Source organism: Heptranchias perlo, chromosome 3 (assembly GCF_035084215.1).
Source record: "Heptranchias perlo isolate sHepPer1 chromosome 3, sHepPer1.hap1, whole genome shotgun sequence".
Lineage (NCBI taxonomy): Eukaryota > Metazoa > Chordata > Chondrichthyes > Hexanchiformes > Hexanchidae > Heptranchias > Heptranchias perlo.
The window spans coordinates 3,228,152-3,249,794 of NC_090327.1; the positions used below are offsets into that span (position 1 = coordinate 3,228,152).

General features: G+C 43.2%; 1 protein-coding gene across 2 annotated transcripts in view; it reads left to right on the forward strand.

The window, feature by feature from the left end:
* lama3 (laminin, alpha 3) overlaps positions 1-21,643 on the forward strand; it is a 440,498-nt gene that overhangs the window by 358,420 nt on the left and 60,435 nt on the right. For both annotated transcript variants that reach the window (XM_067977687.1, XM_067977691.1), the window contains exons 43-51: positions 1,673-1,791; positions 1,906-1,986; positions 10,074-10,195; positions 13,477-13,527; positions 14,508-14,659; positions 16,687-16,797; positions 17,392-17,503; positions 19,239-19,385; positions 19,807-20,003. In XM_067977687.1, the coding sequence (XP_067833788.1) occupies positions 1,673-1,791; positions 1,906-1,986; positions 10,074-10,195; positions 13,477-13,527; positions 14,508-14,659; positions 16,687-16,797; positions 17,392-17,503; positions 19,239-19,385; positions 19,807-20,003 (1,092 nt within the window). The remainder of the gene's footprint in view (positions 1-1,672; positions 1,792-1,905; positions 1,987-10,073; positions 10,196-13,476; positions 13,528-14,507; positions 14,660-16,686; positions 16,798-17,391; positions 17,504-19,238; positions 19,386-19,806; positions 20,004-21,643) is intronic.

Sequence of the window (21,643 nt, forward strand, 5' to 3'; positions counted from 1 at the left end):
ACTTCTTGCAGTGCAGCTTCTCAAGGGTTTTTTGATTCAATCGCACATTTTAAAAGAGAACTGCAAACATCTCTTGATGACTGATGTGACGAGAAGTGAAGTTTGTTTAAAAGTCACGATGGTTGAGACTGACACTGTGAGGAACAAAGGAAAAGGAGATCTATGGATTTGACTCAAGACTTTCTTAAAAAAAAAGCGGAAACGTATCCTTAGGGCACTGTTTTTAAAATCGATTTTAATTTTTAATCCAGCTGTTTCTGCCTCACTCCTGCCTGTCAACTGGAGCATGCCTATACTGCCTGAGGATAAGTGTCAGGCCACACATGGGTGAGAGCAGGCAGCTGCCGTCTAACAGGGTGGAGCCTTTTTGGCATAGCTGGAGTACTAAGATTTTGTTCCAATTATATATTTTATTTGGCATTTTGTTAGTAGAAAGGTAATTAAAGAAATGTAACTTTTTTTCATTTTTTTAATATATATTATTTGACAAATTGTAATCTCAATAGTTCTGTCACTAACAGAATCATAGAACCTTACAGCACAGAAGGAGGCCATTTGGCCCATCATGCCTGTGCCAGCTCTTTGTAAGAGCTATCCAATTAGTCTCACTGCCCCTGCTCTTTCTCCATAACACTACAATTTTTTTCATTTTCAAGTAAATATCCAATTCCCTTTTGAAAGTTACTATTGAATCTGCTTCCACCACCCTTTTGGGCAGCGCATTCCAGATCATAACTACTCACTGCATAAAAAAAAATTCTCCTCACCTCTCCCTCTGGTTCTTTTCCCAATTAACTTAAATCTGTATCCTCTGGTTACTGACCCTCCTGCCACTGGAAACAGTTTCTCCTTGTTTACTCTATCAAAACCCTTCATGATTTTGAACACCTCGAACAAATCTCCCCCTAACCTTTTCTGCTCTATGGAGAACAATCCCTGTTTCTCCAGTCTGTCCACATAACTGAAGTCCCTCACCCTGGTAACATTCTTGTAAATCTCCTCTTCACCCTCCCCAATGCTATGACATCCTTCCGAAAGTGTAGTGCCCCGAATTGAACACAATACTCCAGCTGAAGCCTAATCAGTGATTTATAAAGATTGAGCATGACTTCCTTGCTTTTGTACTCTATGCCACTATTAATAAGTGTAAGGAGTCGCACAACACCAAGTTATAGTCCAACAGCAAAGCTCCGAAAGCTTGTGATTTCAAATAAAGCTGTTGGACTATAACCTGGTGTTGTGCGAATCCTTACATTTGTCCACCCCAGTCCATCACCGGCATCTCCATATCATCACTATTAATAAGGTCCAAGATCCCTTATGATTTTTTTAACAGCCTTCTCAACTCATCCTGCCACCTTCAAAGATTTGTGTACGTGCACCCCCAGGTCTCTCTGTTCCTGCACCCCCTTTAAAATTTACCATTTAGTTTATATTGCCTCTCCTCATTCTTCCTCCTGAAATATGTCACTTTACACTTCTCTGCATTAAATTCCATCTGCCATGTGTCTGCCCATTTCACCAGTCTGTCTTTGTCCTCCTGAAGTCTGGTACAATCCTCCTCATTGTTTACTACTTGTCCGGGTTTTTGATCTCAAAATTAAAGTAAGCAGCTCCTTTTAAGAGAGTTGAATGAATATTATGTTAAATAACCTGCTCTTTTCTGTAACAGGATTGTAAACATAACACAGAAGGGGATCATTGTGAACGATGCCAACCAGGTTTCTTTGGAAATGCTGCCCAAGGTGCCTGCAGTCCCTGTCCTTGTCCACTCACACAAATCTCCAACAAGTAAGGTTCACGCGATTGAAACAGTGGAATAGAACGGACGTCATCGACTGATTAGTACAATTATTCCTACCCAGCTTAATTTATTAATAACCTTTAATCTTTTCTCTTTTAAAGCTTTGCTACTCGATGTGGTGAGATTAACGGCATCTTGCAATGTTTCTGTAAATCAGGCTACACCGGATCAAGATGTGAGAGGTTGGTATTTGTTTTTTGAACACATTGACAGTCAGGTGACTGGTAGGAAAGGGTATTGGTTGATAGTCAGTAAGACCTGTATGATACTGAGAGGCTGTATACCCTGGCTGGAGAGTCTAGAACTAGGGGGCATAATCGCAGGATAAGGGGTCGGACATTTAGGACGGAGATGAGGCGAAATTTCTTCACTCAGAGGGTAGTGAATTTTTGGAATTCTCTACTCCAGAGGGCTGTGGATGCTCAGTTTTGAAACATAGAAACATAGAAAATAGGAGCAAGAGTAGGCCATTCGACCCTTCGGGTCTGCTCCGCCGTTCAAAATGATCATGGCTGATCGTCTAACTCTGTACCCTGTTCATGCTTTTTCCCCATATCCCTTGATCCCTTTAGCATTAAGAAATATATCTATCTCCTTCTTGAATACATCTAATGACTTGGCCTCCACTGCCTTCTGTGGTAGAGAATTCCACAGGTTCATCACCCTCTGAGTGAAGAAATTTCTCCTCATCTCGGTTCTAAATGGCATACCCCGTATCCTGAGACTGTGACCCCTAGTTCTGGACTCCCCAGCCATCGAGAACATCCTCCCTGCATCTAGTCTGTCTGGTCCTGTTAGAATTTTATATGTTTCAATGAGATCACCTCTCATTCTTCTAAACTCCAGTGAATATAGGCCTAGTGGACCCAATCTCTCCTCATATGTCAGTCCTGCCATCCCAGGAATCAGTCTGGTAAACCTTCGTTGCACTACCTCCATGACAAGGACATCCTTCCTCAGATAAGGAGACGAAAACTGAGTATATTCAAGACTGACAATGATAGATTTTTGAACTCTAAGGGAATCAAGGGATATGGGATCGGGTGGGAAAATGGAGTTGAGGTCGAAGATCAGGCATGAATGGCAGAGCAGGCTCAAGGGGCCGTATGGCCCACTACTGCTCCTATTTCTAATGTTCTTATGATCTTATAGAATCATGGAATCATAGAAAATAGGAACAGGAATAGGCCATTCGGCCCTTCGAGCCATTCAATATGATCATGGCTGATCCTCTATCTCAATACCATATTCCTGCTCTCTCCCCATATCCCTTGATGCCTTTTGTGTCTAGAAATTTATCTATCTCATTCTTAAATATATTCAGCGACTTGGCCTCCACAGCCTTCTGTGGTAGAGAATTCCACAGGTTCTCCACCCTCTGAGTGAAGAAATTTCTCCTCATCTCAGTCCTAAATGTATAAATCGCCTTGAAGCCTCTTTGCATCCTCCTCACAACTCACGATCCCATCTAGTTTTGTGTCATCAGCAAACTTGGAAATATTACATTTGGTTCCCTCATCCAAATCATTGATATATATTGTGATTGGCTGGGGCCCAAGCACTGATCCCTGCGATACCCCACTAGTCACGGCCTGCCACCCCGAAAAAGACCCATTTATTCCTACTCCCTATTTCCTGTCTGTTAACCAATTTTCAATCCATGCTAGTATATTCCCCCCAATCCCATGTGCTTTAATTTTGCACACTAACCTCTTATATGGGACTTTATCAAAGGCCTTCTGAAATTCCAAATAAACCACATCCACTGGTTCTCCGTTATCTATTCTACCAGTTACATCCTCAAAAAACTCCAGTATGTTTGTCAAACATGATTTCCCTTTCATAAATCCATGTTGACTTTGTCTAATCCCGTTGATATTTTCTAAGTGTACTGTTATCACATCCTTTATAATAGACTCTAGCATTTTGCCTACTACCAATGTTAGGCTAACCAGTCTGTAGTTCCCTGTTTTCTCTCCCTCCTTTTTTAAATAGTGGGGTTACATTTGTCACCCTCCAATCTGCAGGAACTGTTCCATAATCTATAGAATTTTGGACGATGACAACTAATGCATCCACTATTTCCATGGCTACCTCTTTTAGTCCTCTGGGATGCAGATTATCAGGCCCTGGGGATTTATCAGCTTTCAATCCCATTAATTTCTCCAGCACTATTTTTTTACTAATACTAATTTCCTTTAATTCCTCCTTCTCACTAGTCCCTTGGTTCCCTCACATTTCTGGGAAGTTATTTGTGTCCTCTTCCGTAAAAACAGAACCAAAGTATTTGTTTAATTGCTCTGGCATTTCCCTGTTCCCCATTATAAATTCTCCCGTTTCTGACTGTAAGGGACCTACATTTGTCTTCACTAATCTTTTTCTTTTTACATACTTGTAAAAGCTTTTAGAGTCTACTTTTATGTTCCTTGCAAGTCTACTCTCATACTCAATTTTTTCCCTCTTAATCAATCTCTTGGTCCTTTTTTGCTGAATTCTAAACTGCTCCCAATCCTCAGGCTTGCCACTTTTTCTGGCAACTTTATATGACTCCTCTTTGGATCTAATACTATCCTTAATTTCTTTTGTTAGCCATGGTTGGGTTGCTTTTCCTTTTGTGTTTTTGCACCAGAAAGGAATGTATAATTGTTGCAATTCATGCATTCGTTCCTTAAATGTTAGCCATTGCCTATCCACCGTCATGCCTTTTAATGAAACTTCCCAATCTATCATAGCTAACTCACAACTCATACCTTCATAGTTTCCTTTGTTTCGATTTAAGACATTAGTTTCAGATTGGACTACTTCACTTTCTATCTTAATGAAGAATTTTATCATGTTATGGTCACTCTTCCCTAAAGGACCCCGCACAACAAAATTATTAATTAACCCCTTCTCATTGCACAATACCCAATCTAAGATAGCCTGTTCCCTGGTTGGCTCCTCAACGTACTGGTCTAAAAAACCATCTCATACACACTCCAGGAATTCATCTTCCACAGTATTATTGCTAATTTGGTTTGGTCAGTCTATATGTAGATTAAAGTCACCCATGATTACTGTAGTACCCTTGTTACAGGCATCTCTAATTTCCTGTTTGATGCCATCCCCTACATTACCACTACTGTTTGGAGGCCTATAGACAACTCCCACCAGTGTTTTCTGTCCCTTGGTGCTTCTTAACTCCACCCAGACTGATTCTACATCTTGATTTTCTGAGCCAATATCCTTTCTCACTATTGCTCTGATTTCATCCTTTACTAACAACGCCACCCCACCTCCTTTTCCTTTTTGCCTGTCCTTCCTAAATATCGAATACCCTTGGATATTCAGCCCACAGCCTTGGTCACCCTGCAGCCATATCTCTATAATTGCAATTATATCATATCCGTTTCCATCTATTTGCGCTGTTAATTCGTCTACCTTATTACGAATGCTTCATGCATTCAGATACAGTGCCTTTAGATTTGTCTTTTTAACATTTTTAGACATCTTAACATTTTTTTGTACTATGGCCCTGTTTGTCTTATTACCATTTTTTCTTACAATGACTCTATTTGTTAGTGCGCTCTTTTGTTTCTACGCTTTGTTACTTCCTGACACAATCTGGTTATCCTTACCCCAATCACTTTCCTGCACTGCTTCTTTGTCCTTTCTCTTTAGCATTCTAGATTTCTCTCCACCGGGACCCTCCCGCCCCCCCCCCCCCTATTTATTTTAAAGCCCTATCTACCTCCCTAGTTATTCGATTCGCTAGAACTCTGGTCCTAGCATGGTTCAGGTGTAGTCCGTCCCAACGGAACAGCTCCCTCTTTCCCCAGAGCTGGTGCTAGTGCCCCACGAATCGAAACCCACTTCTCCCACACCAATCTTTGAGCTACACATTCATCTCCCTGATCCTATTGACCCTGTGCCAATTTGCTCGTGGCTCAGGTAATAATCCAGAGATTACTACCTTTGTGGTTCTGCTTTTTAATTTAGTCCCAACTCAAACTCTCTCAGCAGAACCTTTTTCTTAGTCCTACCTATGTCGATGGTAACTACGTGGACCACAACAACTGGGTCCTCCCCATCCCACTCATAGAAAGGTTGCAGCACGGAAGGAGGCCATTCGGCCCATTGAGTCCATGCCGGCTCTATGCAAGAGCATTCTAGCTAGTCCCACTATATGCGTAGCCCTGCAAATTATTCCTTTCAACCACTTATCCAGTTCCCTTTTGAAAACCACGATTGAATCTGCCTCCACCACCCTTTCAGGCAGTGCATTCCAGATCCTAACCACTCGCTGTGTAAAAAAGTTTTTCCTCATGTCACCTTTGGTTCTTTTGCCAATCACCTTAAATCTATGTCCTCTGGTTCTTTACCCTCCCGCCAATGGGAACAGTTTCTCTCTATCTATTTTGTCTAGACCCTTCATAATTTTAAATATCTCTATCAAATCCCCTCTCAACCTTCTCTCTTCCAAGGAGAACAACCCCAGCTTCTCCAGTCTATCCACGTAACTAAAATCCCTCATCCTTGGAATCATTCTAGTAAATCTTTTCTGCACCCTCTCTAAGGCCTTCACATCTTTCCTAAAGTACAGTGCCCAGAACTGGACACAATACTCCAGTTGTGTCGACTGGAGTATTGTGTCACGAGTGATTTATAAACGATCATTGTGACTTCCTTGCTTTTGTACTTTCTGCCTCTATGTATAAAGCCCAGGATCCTGTATGCTTTTTTAACCTGCCCTGCCACTTTCAACGACTTGTGCACATATACCCCCAGATCTCTCTGTTCCTGAACCCCTTTCAGAGTTGTGCCCTCTAGTTTATATTGCCTCTCCTCATTCTTCCTACCAAAATGCATCACTTTGCATTTTTCTGCATTAAATTTCATCTACCTGTCTATATCCTTTTGACAGGAGGATGGACTATCACTATCCTCTTCACTGTTCACTACCCTTCCAATTTGTGTGTCATCTGCAAATTTTGAAATTGTGCCCTGTACACCCAAGTCCAAGTCATTAATATATATCTAGAAAAGCAGTGGTCCCAGCACTGACCCCCGGGAACACCACTATACACCTCCCTCCAATCCGAAAAAGAACCATTCACCACTACTCTCTGCTTCCTGTTACTTAGCCAATTTTGTATCCATGCTGCTGCTGCCCCCTGTAATCTGTGGGCTTCAATCTTGATGACAAGCCTATTATGCGGCTCTTTATCAAAAGCCTTTTGAAAGTCCAGAAACACCACATCAACCGCATTGCCCTCATCTACCCTCTCTGTTACCTCATCAAAAAACTCTATCAAGTTAAACATGATTTGCCTTTAACAAATCCGTGCTGGCTTTCTCTAATCAATCCACACTTGTTTGAATGACTCTAATTATCTCCCGGATTATTGTTTCTGTAAGTTTCCCCACCACCGAGGTTAAACTGACTGGCCTGTAGTTGCTGGGTTTATCCTTACACCCTTTTTTGAACAAGGGTGTAACATTCGCAATTCTCCAGTCCTCTGGCACCACCCCCATATCTAAGGATGTTTGAAAGATTATGGCCAGTAACTGCAATTTCTACCCTTACTTCTCTCAGCAACCTAAGATGCATCCCATCTAGTCCGGGTGACTTATCTACTTTAAGTACAGCTAGCCTTTCTAGTACCTCCTCTTTATCAAATTTTAGCCCATCCAGTATCTCAACTACATCTTCCTTTACTGAGACTCTGGCAGCATCTTCTTCCTCAGTAAAGACATGTGCAAAGTACTCTTTTAGTACCTCGGCCATGCCCTCTGCCTCCATGAGTAGATCTCCTTTTTGGTCCCTGATTGGCCTCACCCCTCTACCTGTTTACTGTTTACATGCCTGTGGAAGAATTTTGGATTCCCTTTTAAGTTTGCCCGCCAGTCTATTCTCATACTCTTTCTTTCCCCATCTTATTTCCGTTTTCACTTTCCCTCTGAACTTTCAACATTCAGCCTGGTTCTCACTTGTGTTATTAACCTGACATCTGTCATACGCCCCTTTTTTCTGCTTTATCTTAGTCTCTATCTCTTTTGTCATCCAGGGAGCTCTGGCTTTAATTCCCCTACCTTTCTCCCTCATGGGAATGAACCTAGACTGTACCTGAACCATCTCCTCTTTAAAGGCCGCCCATTGTTCAATTACAGTTTTGCCTTCCAATCTTTGATTCCAATTTACCCCGGCCAGATCAGTTCTCATCCCACTGAAATTGGCCCTCCTCCAATTGAGTATTTTTACTTTAGAGTGGTCCGTGTCTTTTTCCACACCTTATGATGCTATGATCGCTGGTCCCTAAATGCTCCCCCACTAACACTTGCTCCACTGGCCTGTCTCATTCCCTAGAACCAAGTCCAGCAATGCCTCCTTCCTCATTGGGCCAGAAACGTACTGGTCAAGAAAGTTCTCCCGAACACACTTCAAAAATTCCTCCCCCTCTTTGCCCCTTATATTATTACTATCCCAGTCTATATTAGGATAGTTGAAGTCCCCCATTATCACTACTCTATGGCTTTTGCACCTCTCTGTAATTTCCCTGCAAATTTGCTCCACTATATCCTCCCCACTAGTTAGTGGCCTTAGAATACACCCAGTCATGGCACCTCTATTGTTTCTTAACTCTAACCAAATGGATTCTGTCCTTGTCCCCTCCAGGACATCATCTCTCTCCAGCATTGCAATATTCTCCTTAATCAATACTGCTGCCCCCCTCCTTTCTTCCCTTCCCAATCTTTCCTGAACACTTTGTATCCAGGAATATTTAGTACCCAATCCTGTCCTTTTTTGAGCCAGGTTTCCATTATCGCCACAACATCATGTTCTCATGTGGCTAATTGCACCTGCAGCTCACCAACCTTTGCACACACACACTGCAAACCAGTCTTAGACTTTCATGTATTCTCTCAGTCTGATCCCATCTAATACTGTACTATTTATTACTCTAGTGCTATCTTTCTCTCCCGATCCTTTGTGCACCTTGTTACTCCTTTCCAATGCTACATCCTGGTGCCCATCCCCCTGCCAAATTAGTTTAAACCCCCCCCTCCCCCACCCAACAGCACTAGTGAACCTCCCCACGAGGACATTGGTCCCAGCTCCGTTGAGTGCAACCCGTCCGACCTGTACAGGTCCCACCTTCCCCAGAACTGGTCCCAATGCCCCAGGAATTTGAAGCCCTCCCTCCTGCTTCTTAATCTCTTTCCTAGCTCCTTAAAATCTTCCTGCAGGACCTCATCCCTCTTTCTACCTATGTCGTTACTACCGATATGGACAATGGCCCCTCTGGCTGTTCACCTTCCCGCTCCAGAATTTTCTGCAGCCGCTCATTGACATCCTTGACCCTGAAAACAGGGAGGCAACATACCATCCAGGAATCATGTCTGCAGCCACAGAAACACCTGTCTGCTCCCCTAACTATAGAATCCCCGATCACGATCGCTCTCTTGACCTTTCTTCTCCCCCGCTGTACAGCTGAGGCACCCATGGTGCTATGGTCTTGATTCTGGCTGCACTCCCCAGGGGAACCCTCTCCCTCACCAGTATTGAATAACGGTTAGAGAGTGAGATGCCCTCAGGGGACTCCTGCACTATCTGCCTGGTCCACCTTGTCTGTCTGGCAGTCACCCAGTCCCTCATTGCCTGCACTTCCTTAAACTGTGAGGTGACCACCTCCTGAAACGTGCTATCCACGTAGATCTCAGTCTCATGGATGCACTGCAGTGACGCCAGCCGTTATTTCGGGAACCCCTTGGAGATCGGGAATGAATGTCACCATTGTCAGTGTGGCCATTCAAATTCCGCAAATTGTGACCCACTGACTGGTCAGTGTGGCATCTGCCCAGGTAATGGTGTCAGTCTATATTCAGAGATATATGGAGTTCCCACATGGCACAAGATGTGCATCCCACGGGAGTGAGGTGCCCTGCCATTGCAGTCCTTTATTGACTATTACAATTTCTCAGTTAAATCAACCGCAAAATTCATAAGAGTTAAACATTTGAGTAAAGAGAGAGTTTCCGAAGAAATCTGAATGCTGGAAATTTGAATTAAGATGGGAAAATGCTGGAAACACTCAGGAGATCAGGCAGCAACGGTGGAGAGGGTAATAGAGTTAACGTTTCAGGCCAGAGTTCTGATGAAAGGTCATCGACCTGAAACGTTAACTCTGTTCCTCTCCACGGGTGTTGCCTGTCCTGCTGAGTGTTTCCAGCATTTTTTGATTTTAGGAACATGATGCATTAAAGTTTTTTTTTAAAATTAAATCTGCAGGTGTGCTCCAGGTTATTTCGGGAACCCCTTGGAGATCGGGAGTGAATGTCGCCGTTGTCAGTGTGGCCATTCGAATTCCGCAAATTGTGACCCACTGACTGGTCAGTGTGGCAACTGCCCAGGTAATGGTGTCAGACTATATTCAGAGATAATGTCAATCCCATTATTCTGTGGTGCTGTAATAGTTAAGCAGGTTTCTTAGTAAACAAAATTCACTCCTGAGAAACAAGCACTCATTCTATGTGCTGCATCGTCAACATAGGGCTCAACAAAGATATTTCCACTGTCCGACAAACCATGTCACTTGTATCATGGGAGCACTCCCAGAGCTTTGACTTCATCACTGAACAGCAATAACTTGCATTTATATAGCGCCTTTATCTTGGTAATACATCCCAAGCACTTTATAGGAGCATAATCAGACAAAAACTTGACATGAGCCACATAAGGAGATATTACGACAGGTGAGGGTCAAAGAGGTAAGCTTTAAGAGCGTCTTATAGGAGGAGAGAGAGATAGAGTGGTGGAGAGGTTTAGGGAGCGAATTCCGGAGCTTCGGGACCAGGCAGTTGAAGGGACGGCTGCCACTGGTGGAGCGATAAAAATCGAGGATGCGCAAGAGGCCAGAATTGGAGGATTGCAGAGATCTTGGAGAGTTGTAGGGCTCGAGGAGATTACAGAGATAGGGAGGAGCGAGGCCGTGGAGGTATTTGAACACAACGATGAGGATTTTAAATTGCCGGACTGGGGGGTCAATGTTGGTCAGCGAGCGTGGGAAAGAATAAAACCGGCAAGTGCAAGTGAGCTCTTTGCTGCAGTGCACTGGAAGACTAAATGACTGTTGCCAGAATGACGTCCTTTACCACTGGACGTCTGGTCCCATCATATTTTCTCAGTGCCCAAACAACCAAGCAAAGGAAATAAACCACAAGGATACACTTGTTGCCATTGATTTTGTTTGTCAGTGATTATGCGAAAGCTGTGATTGACTCAGTTATCCATCCCAGCATAGAAACATAGAAACATAGAAAATAGGAACAAGAGTAGGCCTTTCGGCCCTTCGGGCCTGCTCCGCCATTCAATATGATCATGGCTGATCGTCTAACTCAGTACCCTGTTCCCGCTTTTTCCCCATATCCCTTGATCTCTTTAGCATTAAGAAATATATCTATCTCCTTCTTGATACAGCTAATGACTTGACCTCCACTGCCTTCTGTGATAGAGAATTCCACAGGTTCACCACCCTCTGAGTGAAGAAATTTCTCCTCATCTCGGTTCTAAATGGCATACCCCGTATCCTGAGACTGCGACCCCTGGTTCTGGAATCCCCAGCCATCGAGAACATCCTCCCTACATTTAGTCTGTCTAGTCCTGTTAGAATTTTATATCTTTCGATGAGATCACCTCTTATTCTTCAAAACTCTAGTGAATATAGGCCTAGTCGACCCAATCTCTCCTCATACGTCAGTCCTGCCATCCCAGGAATCAGTCTGGCAAACCTTCGTTGCACTCCCTCCATAGCAAGGACATCCTTCCTCAGATAAGGAGACCAAAACTGCACACAATACTCCAGATGTGGTCTCACCAAAGCCCTGTACAACTGCAGTAAGACATCCCTGTTCCTGTACTCAAATCCTCTTGCAATGAATGCCAACATACCATTCGCCTTCCTAACTGCTTGCTGCATCTGAATGCTCGCTTTCAGCAACTGGTGTACAAGGACACCCAGGTCTCGTTGCACCTCCCCTTTTCCCAATCTATCACCATTCAGATAATAATCTGTCTTTCTGTTTTTACAACCAAAATGGATAACCTCACATTTATCCAAGTTATACTGCATCTGCCATGTTCTTGCCCACTCACCCTAGTTGTCTAAATCACATTGGAGCCTCTTTGCATCCTCCTCACAGCTCACATTCCACCCCAGCTTTGTGTCGTCTGCAAACTCAGAAATGTTACATTCCGTTCCCTCATCCAAATCATTGATATATATTGTGAATAGCTGGGGCCCAAGCACTGATCCCTGCGATACCCCACTAGTCACTGCCTGCCACCCGGAAAAAGACCTGTTTATCCCTACTCTCTGTTTCCTGTCTGTCAACCAATTCTCAATCCATGCCAGTATATTCCCCCGAATCCCATGTGCTTTAATTTTGCACACTAACTACTTGTGTGGGACCTTATCAAAAGCCTTCTGAAAATCCAAATACACCACATCTACTGGTTCTCCCCTATCTATTCTATTAGTTACATCCTCAGAAAACGCCAGTAGATTTGTTATGCATGATTTCCCTTTCATAAACCCATGCCAACTTTGTCCAATCCCGTTAATGCCTTCCAAGTGTTCTGTTATCACATCCTTTGTAATAGACTCTAGCATTTTCCCCACTACTGATGTTAGGCTAACTGGTCTGTAATTCTCTGTTTTTTCTCTCCCTCCTTTTTTAAATAGTGGGGTTACATTTACCACTCTCCAATCTGTAGGAACTGTTCCAGAGTCTATAGAATTTTGGAAGATGATCACCAATGCATCTACTATTTCCAGGGTCACTTCCTTTAGTACTCTGGGATGTAGATTATCAGGCCCTGGGGATTTGTCAGCCTTTAGCCCCATTAATTTCCCCAGCACTATTTTTTACTAATACTGATTTCCTTCAGTTCCTCCCTCTCACTAGACCCTTGGTTCCCTAACATTTCTGGGAGGTTATTTGGGTCCTCCTTTGTGAAGATGGATCCTCCTTTGTCAAGACAGGTAGGGTAATAGGGAGTGAGTCAGTAACTAGAAGGCATAAATTTAAGATCATCACTAAAGGAATGGAATATGGCTTCTTGTTGTCAGTTTTTACTTTTCAGAATCTCACTCAAAAATCATTCACTATTTTCTGAAAAAAATATATCGGGCCATTATTAATGTGCAAATCGGCCAGCAAGTTCGGGGGGTTAAGAGATACGCCGTAAGTTGTGAATCTCCAGAACTTGCCGGTCTATTTACGCCGCTCCACCGTTTGCTTCGCACAAACGCCATCTCGCCTTAACCTCCCCGTTATTTGATTTGACTTCAATTCACTCTATTTCCTTCTCAGCCGTTCCTCTATTTCTTTCTCAATCCTTAAATCTCAGTGGTGAAGGAGATAGACTGTTGGTCCTGTCATTCACTAAGGTCCCAGATGCCTCGTTGCCCTCGCCTCGCCCGTTATCAGCTCGCTCTTCCAGCAAGTTACGGCGCAAAACGTTTTCGAGCTGAAGTGGTGCAGGAAAATGTCTAACTAACAGTGCACGTCACGAGATGCCCTATTCCTGCAAGACCTGGCCCATAATGTTTTAATTTGTATATAAATCTTATTAAGTTTTGAACTTTCTCTGTTTACTGAATGAGTTTGTTTGTGCTTGTTTTTTCCCACAGGCTGCACAGATGAAGAGCCAAAGGATACGAGTTCTGATGAAAAGTGTGACAGTAAGTAAAAGAACTCAACGGACCTGCTCTGTGGTCATGTTGTCTTTGGGGGGGTAAAAAAACCTACCCGCTTACTCGATTGGGGTTAGAGTTAACATATCTCACTCGTAACAGTAAATGTGAACGTAAGGAAGCATAGAGTGTGAACAGGGGTGAAGGGTTTTCGTTACAAAGAGAAACTGGAAAAATTGGGGCTCTTCTCGTTAGCTCAAAGAAGGTTAAAAGAAAATCTGATATAGGTGTTCATAATTATAAGGGGTTTTAATAAGGTAACAGGGAGTGAGTCAGTAACTAGAAGGCATAAATTTAAGATCATCAGTAAAGGAAGAAAAGTTAGGAGATCTTATTTTATACATAGAATGTTCAGAAATTGGTGGAAGCAGAGCCCATAATAGTTTTTTTTAAAGGAAAGTGGATAAATATTTTGAATCCAAAATTTAAAATTATGTGGAAGGGGCAGGGGATGGAACTAATTAGATGGATCTTTCAGAAAGCCAGCAGAGCCACAGAGGGCCGAAGGGTCTCCTCCTGTCCTGTAAAATGTTATGATTCTATTCTATGAAAAGGCCACATGGTCTGTCAAGCCTCTTGTTTCACAGATAGAATCATAGAATCATACAGCACAGAAGACCATTTGGCCCATCGTGCCTGTGCCGGCTCTTTGAAAGAGCTATCCAATTAGTCCCACTCCCCTGTTCTTAGATGGGGGAGTACTTCAATGGAGGCTACAGACCAAGAGCTGGAAAGTGGGATTCGGCTGGACGGCTTTTTTTTCGGCTGGCACAGACACAATGTGCCGAGTGGCCTCCTTCTATACCGTAAATTTCTCTGATCTACTTTGCATTGCAAGTACCCTCCCCCACTCTTCCATTTCCTTTGAGTGATATTTTAAAATTCCTCTTTATATGTTCAGCTTTTCTGTTAATGAATCTATTACGAGTGAAGCATTATCCGTGATAATCTGTTCTTTTATTTTCCAGCATGTGACAGTTGTGTTGAAACTCTGTTGAATGACTTGAACACGATGGATTCCGATCTTCAAAAGATCAAACTCCAGTTTCAAAATGCAAATACAAGTGCTGCTGCAAACCATCGTATGAACAGCTTAGATAGGGCCATAAAAGACACCGAGGTACATCCGAGAATGGGCTCTCATTGTTCTTTTTTTATAATGTTTTATTTTATCATGCCCCTATCTGTCTCAAAACATTGCAGGCTGACCTCAAGCAAAATTTTATATAATATATTGATTTTGATTGCTTATTGTTAAAACCAATATATTTTTAATTTTAACAAAATGCCAGTGTAAGATTTCAATTTTCAATTATTAAAATTAGGTTCTGAAGGAGTGTGTGTGTGTGTGTGTGTGTGTGTGTGTGTGTAAGTAAAAGGAATGAAGGCAAATTGGAAATCACTTACACTCACAAGTTCAGGTTCAAAGTTAGAAGATACAATCCATTTATTTTATTACACTGTAAATGCATCAATTTCTTTTTAAATTGAAGATATTCCTTGATAGATTGGAAACGATTTATGGTTCTCCTAAGCGGATAGTGTGAAAAAACACATTTTAAGTTTTTTTTTATTCGTTCATGGGATGTGGGTGTCGCTGGCAAGGCCAGCATTTATTGCCCATCCCTAATTGCCCTTGAGAAGGTGGTGGTGAGCCGCCTTCTTGAACCGCTGCAGTCCGTGGGGTGAAGGTTCTCCCACAATGCTGTTAGGTAGGGAGTTCCAGGATTTTGACCCAGCGACGATGAAGGAATGGCGATATATTTCCAAATTGGGATGGTGTGTGACTTGGAGGGGAACGTACAGGTGGTATTGTTCCCACGGACTGCAGCGGTTCAAGAAGGCGGCTCACCACCACCTTCTCAAGGGCAATTAGGGATGGGCAATAAATGCCAGCCTCGCCAGCGACGCCCACCTCCCATGAACGAATAAAAAAAGATGTGCCTGCTGCCCTTGTCCTTCTAGGTGGTAGAGGTTGCGGGTTTGGGAGGTGCTGTTAAAGAAGCCTTGGCGAGTTGCTGCAGTGCATCCTGTGGATGGCATAAACTGCGGCCACGGTGCGTCGGCTGTGAAGGGAGTGAATGTTTAGGGTGGTGGATGGGGTGCCAATCAAGCGAGCTGCTTTGACCTGGATGGTGTCGAGCTTGTTGAGTGTTGTTGGAGCTGCACTCATCCAGGCAAATGGAGAGTATTTCATCACACTCCTGACTTGTGCCTTGGAGGTGGCGGAAAGGCTTTGGGGAGTCAGGAAGTGAGTCACTCGCTGCAGAATACCCAGCCTCTAACCTGCTGTTGTAGCCACAGTATTTATGTGGCTGGTCCAGTTGAGTTTCTAGTCAATGGTGATCCCCAGGATGTTGATTGTGGGGGATTCGGTGATGGTAATGCCATTGAATGTCAAGGGGAGGCGGTTAGACTCTCTCTTGTTGGAGATGGTCATTGCCTGGCACTTGTCTGGCACGAATGTTACTTGCCACATATCAGCCCCAGCCTGTATGTTGTCCAGGTCTTGCTGCATACGGGCACCGACTGCTTCATTATCTGAGGGGTTGCGAAAGGAACTGAACACTTTACAATCATCAGTGAACATCTCCGTTTCTGACCTTATGATGGAGGGAAGGTCACTGATGAAGCAGCTGAAGATGGTTGGGCCTCGGACACTGCCCTGAGGAACTTCTGCCCTGAGGCTGAGATGATCGTCCTCCAACAACCACTTCCATCTTCCTTTGTGCTAGGTATGACTCCAGCCACTGGAGAGTTTTCCCCCTGATTCCCATTGACTTCAATTTTACTGGGGCTCCTTGGTGCCACACTCAGTCAAATGCTGCCTTGATGTCAAGGGCAGTCACTCTCACCTCACCTCTGGAATTCAGCTCTTTTGTCCATGTTTGGACCAAGGCTGTAATGAAGTCTGGAGCTGAGTGGTCCTGACAGAACCCAAACTGAGCATCGGTGAGCAGGTTATTGGTGAGTACGTGCTGCTTGATAGCACTGTCGACGACATCTTCCATCACTTTGCTGATGATTGAGGGTAGACTGATGGGGCGGTAATAGGCTGGATTGGATTTGTCCTGCTTTTTGTGGACAGTTACAAAATGAGATTGTATAAATTTACGAGGAGGAATTCCCTTTGATTCCCTATTGTAGAATCAGTTCAAGGTGTATCGGGCCACAGTCGAACGACAGGTCAAAAAGACCGACGATTTGGAAAATGACAACATGAATCTCATTCAAGATATTAATGCACTTGAAGAAAAGGCAAGTAATATTTTATACCATTTTGAAACCTTTAATGGATGGTGAGGCCTTGGGGAGGGTGCAGAAGAGATTTACTAGAATGGTACCAGGGATGTGGGACTTCAGATATCTGGAGAGACAAGGGAAGCTAAGATTGTTCTCCTTAGAGCAGAAAAGGTTAAGGGGAGATTTAATAGAGGTGTTCAAAATAATGAGGGGTTTTGATAGAGTAAATAAGGAGAAACTGTTACCACTGGCAGGAGGGTCGGTAACCAGAGGGCACAGATTTAAGATAATTGGCAAAAGAACCAGAGACGAGATGAGGAGAATTTTTTTTTACGCAACAAGCTGTCATGATCTGGAATGCACTGCCTGAAAGGGTGGTGGAAGCAGATTCAATAGTAACTTTCAAATACTTGAAGGGAGAAATTTTCAGGGCCATGGGGAAAGGGGAGGGGGGAGTAGGACTAATTGAATAGCTCTTTCAAAGAGCCGGCATAGGCACGATGGGCCAAATGGCCTCCCTCTGTGCTATATGATTCTATGACAATTCATCACTTTAATTATCTGCGTAAATTTAAGATATGCTAAGATCTGAAAACTTTTTATTTTAAGGCGGAAAAGAATTCCAGAAGTACTAAGCTGTTACTCACTTCAATCGATGAGACCTCTCGACGTGCACAAGACATGCTGTCAAATGTAGAAGACGTGCTGTCGAAAATCTTAGGTAAGGTGGTTCTTGGAACAAACGGAATGGCTCAGTGTAGCTGATATGCGTGTCTGTAATGCTGAATGAAAGTGGTCTTTAAAAAAAAAATTTGCATTTATAAAGTGCATTTCATGACCTCAGGACGTCCCAAAGCATTTTACAGCCAACTAAGTACTTTTGAAGTTGTAATATAGGAAATGGGAAAGCCAATTTGTACACTGCAAGCTCCCATAGCAATGTGATAATGACCAGATAATCTGTTTTTTAGTGATGTTAGTTGAGGGATAAATGTTGGCCCAGGACACCGGGGAGAACTCCCCTGCTCTTCTTTGAACTGGTGCCATGGAATCTTTTACGTCCACTCGAGAGGGCAGACGGGGCCTCGGTTTAACATCTCATCCGAAATACGGCACCTCCAACATTGCAGCGCTCCCTCAGTACTGCACTGGGACTGTCAGCCTGGAATCTGTGCTCAAATCTCTGGAGTGTGACTACGAACCCACAACCTTCTGAATCAGAGGAGAGAATGCTACCCACTGAGCCACAGAGGAGACAAATCATTTTGAATAGAAAACATCACCTTTCATGCTAAAAGCCTAGATTTTCCTCCGCTATCCTGCATGAAATTGTGCTGGATGGAAGTGGAAATGGGGAGACAGTGGGGTACTGAGGCCTAACGTACCTGCCCACATCGACCTTGATTTCCCTTCACCCAACCCTGCCAGGACAATCACTGGCTGCCCGTTCCCTGCCTGACGCAAGGGGGTCAGGGCCCGGCCTTCCATCCATCCCTCTCCCATCCATCCCTCTTGCCTCTGCTCCCATAGACTTCCTGAAGGAAGGTGGCCCAAGGCAGTGGTGGTAATGACCCCAGTGTCCACAAATGGAGGTTGAGGGCTGAATGGGAGCCTCCTCTCCCTCCAATTCGGTCCTCATGCATTTACCTTTGTCGGACTCAGTTTCTGCCAAGGCCTACAAAACTGTAGCTTTCGTGCTCTTTCTATCTTTTAAGGTCTCTTGTCACCTCTCACAGCGCCCCCAGATCTCCCTCTTTGACCTCTGGTGCACTCCCTCGTGGTAGCAGGAACCCCCGCCCCCCCCCACCAGGTGCTCACCTTCCATGGTCAATGACCCCTAACCTGCGAAAATAGTAAGGTACTGTAACAGGGTTGGCTTGAAAATCCAGCCCTATAAGTGCACAAGTGCTAAGAGATCTAAGTATATTAATTGACAAAATTATGAAATACCAAAATTTGTGGGTTTTTTACTGGAAATCCACCCTATTAGAGCTGAATTTGGCATTAACAACACCAACAACAACTTGCATTTATATAGCGCCCTTAACATAGTAAAACATCGCAAGGCGCTTCACAGGAGCGATTATCATTCAAAAATTTGACACCAAGCCACATAAGGAGGTATTAGAACAGGTTGAGGTAGGATTTAAGGAGCGTCTTGAAGGAGGAGAGAGAGGTAGAGAGGCAGAGAGGTTTAGGGAGGGAATTCCAGAGCTTAGGGCCTAGGCAGCTGAAGGCACGGCCGCCAATGGTGGAGTGCAGGAAGTGGGGGGATGCGCAAGAGGCCAGAGTTGGAGGAGCGCAGAGTTGGAGGAGCTGATTGTTTTCAGCACTACAGTTACTGTTAATGTGCATTGTGTTAGAGCTACTGTTCGAACAGCCCACACAGTAAAAATAATCTCTGCAATGAGAAACTAGTAATCTCTTTGCCCCACTAATTGCTTCTTTCATTTCAGATATGATAAAGAAGCTGAGTACTCTCGATTCAGCTGGCACAGCCCAGAAGTTAGCTGAGGCAGAACAGATGCTCACTGAAATGAGGAACCGCAATTTTGACCAGGAGAGACGAGTGGCCGAGAGGGAGAAGCACGAATCAAAGTTATGTAAGTAACGCAGCTCCTTTTTTTTAAAAAAGAAATATGTTTCATCGCGTTTCTTCAGCCCTACAAAAGCAGCAGAGTAACTGAAGGTCAATCCCTGGGCTTAAAGTGGATGTGGAACTCGCTACCACATGGAGTAGTTGAGGCGAATAGCGTAGATGCCTTTAAGGGGAAGCTAGATAAACACATGAGGGAGAAAGGAATAGAAGGATATACTGATAGGGTTTGATGAAGTCGGGTGGGAGGAGACTTCCACCCGTGGAGCATAAACACAGGCTTAGACCAGTTGGACCAAATGGTCTGTTTCTGTGCTGTCAATACTTTGTATAATAAAAACTAGCTACAATCTGCATGTTGTAGATATTTTTTACTAATACGTCATTTGCTGTCTTGTAACAAAAGTTTTTTATTTATAATCTTTCAGTACTTGACCGTATAAAGAATAATCTCATAAAAAGTATTGAAGAGAACAAGGAACTTGCAAGTGATATAGAGGATGCACTAAATTTGTATCACTCTAAATTAATGGATCTTCAAGAAGCAATGACTGAAGCAGCCAACTTAACCAAAAAGGCCAATGATCTCAACAGAATCAACTCTATTTCACTGGAAGCTATTAAGGTGATTGTTGTTGTTTAACATAAAATGAATTCCATAATTTATCTGTTGAGTTTTTTTTTTACCAAGTCAATATTTGTAATATGCCATAGGTTAGATTTCCTGATCAGTTGTACCCAATTAAGGTTTTTATAGAGAGGTTTTGATAGAGTAAATAAGGAGAAACTGTTTTCATTGGCAGGAGGGTCAGTAACCAGAGGACACAGATTTAAGATAATTGGCAAAAGAACCAGAGGGGAGGTGAGGAGAATTTTTTTTACACAGTGAGTTATTATGATCTGGAATGCACTGCCTGAAAGGGCGGTGGAAGCAGATTCAATAATAACTTTCAAAAGGGAATTGGATATACTCTTGAAAACGAAAAAAGTACAGGGCTATGGGGAAAGAGCAGGTGAGCAGGACTAATTGGATAGCTCTTTCAAAGAGCTGGCAGGGGCACGATGGACCAAATGGCCTCCGTCTGTGATGTATGATTCTATGTTGCAACTGTATTTTACTACAGAAAACCTGACAGAGTGATTTGAACGATTTTGACAACTTGGCGCAACGTCAAAAAAAATAAACACTCTGTAGCATTCAGCTATATTTAGACTTCAGATTGAACGAGTCCAGAATTTGGTTCCAGAGAATTCAGAGTTTGAATATTATTACTGCACTGGTAAGCAGGAAGTGTTCTAGCCGAACCCACCAGGAACCCGCCATGAACCATGGCACACTGGCAAGAGAAAAAGACTGGAGAAAAGGCATATAAGTTCCGTAAGATAAAAATAAATTCTAATGCATCACCATGTCTTCTTAAAGTTTTCATGGAATACTACTTTCATTGTTTGAATTTTAGTACTAGGAAAGGAATGATACCTGGACTCCAAGGGTTAAATTACGAGGAGAGATTACACAAACTAGGATTGAATTCCCTGGAATTTAGAAGATTAAGGAGTGATTTGATCAAAGTTTTCAAGATATTAAGGGGAACTGATAGGGTAGATAGAGAGAAACTATTTCCCCTGGTTGGGGAGTCTATCTCTAGGGAACACAGTCTAAAAATTAGAGCCAGGACTTTCAGGAGTGAAGTTAGGAAACACTTCTACACGCAAAGGGTGGGAGAAGTTTGGAACTCTCTTCTGCAAATGGCAGTTGATGCTAGCTCATGTTAATTTTAAATCTGCTATTGATAGATTTTTGTTAACCAAAGGTATTAAAGAATGTGGGGCTAAGGCGGATATATGGAGTTAGGTCACAGATCAGCCATGATCTCATTGAATGGTGAAACAGGCTCGAGGGGCTAAATGGCCCACTCCTGTTACTATGCTCCTAGTTTTTGCTAAGGCAAATCATTTAAAACAAATCCATTCAAAAGACACCAGTGACACCTCTTGGCAGAAAAATGGTACTAAATAGCAAATATGTATTTCTTTTGATACTGTATAATGTTTGAAGTTGCTTGTGTAAATATCATTCTTAAGCGCCAAAGTCAACAACCTCAACTTGCAAAAAACGTTATTTATATGTAGATGGCTGGGGAGTCCAGAACCAGGGGTCACAGTCTCAGGATACGGGGTATGCCATTTAGAACCGAGATGAGGAGAAATTTCTTCACTCAGAGGGTGGTGAACCTGTGGAATTCTCTACCACAGAAGGCAGTG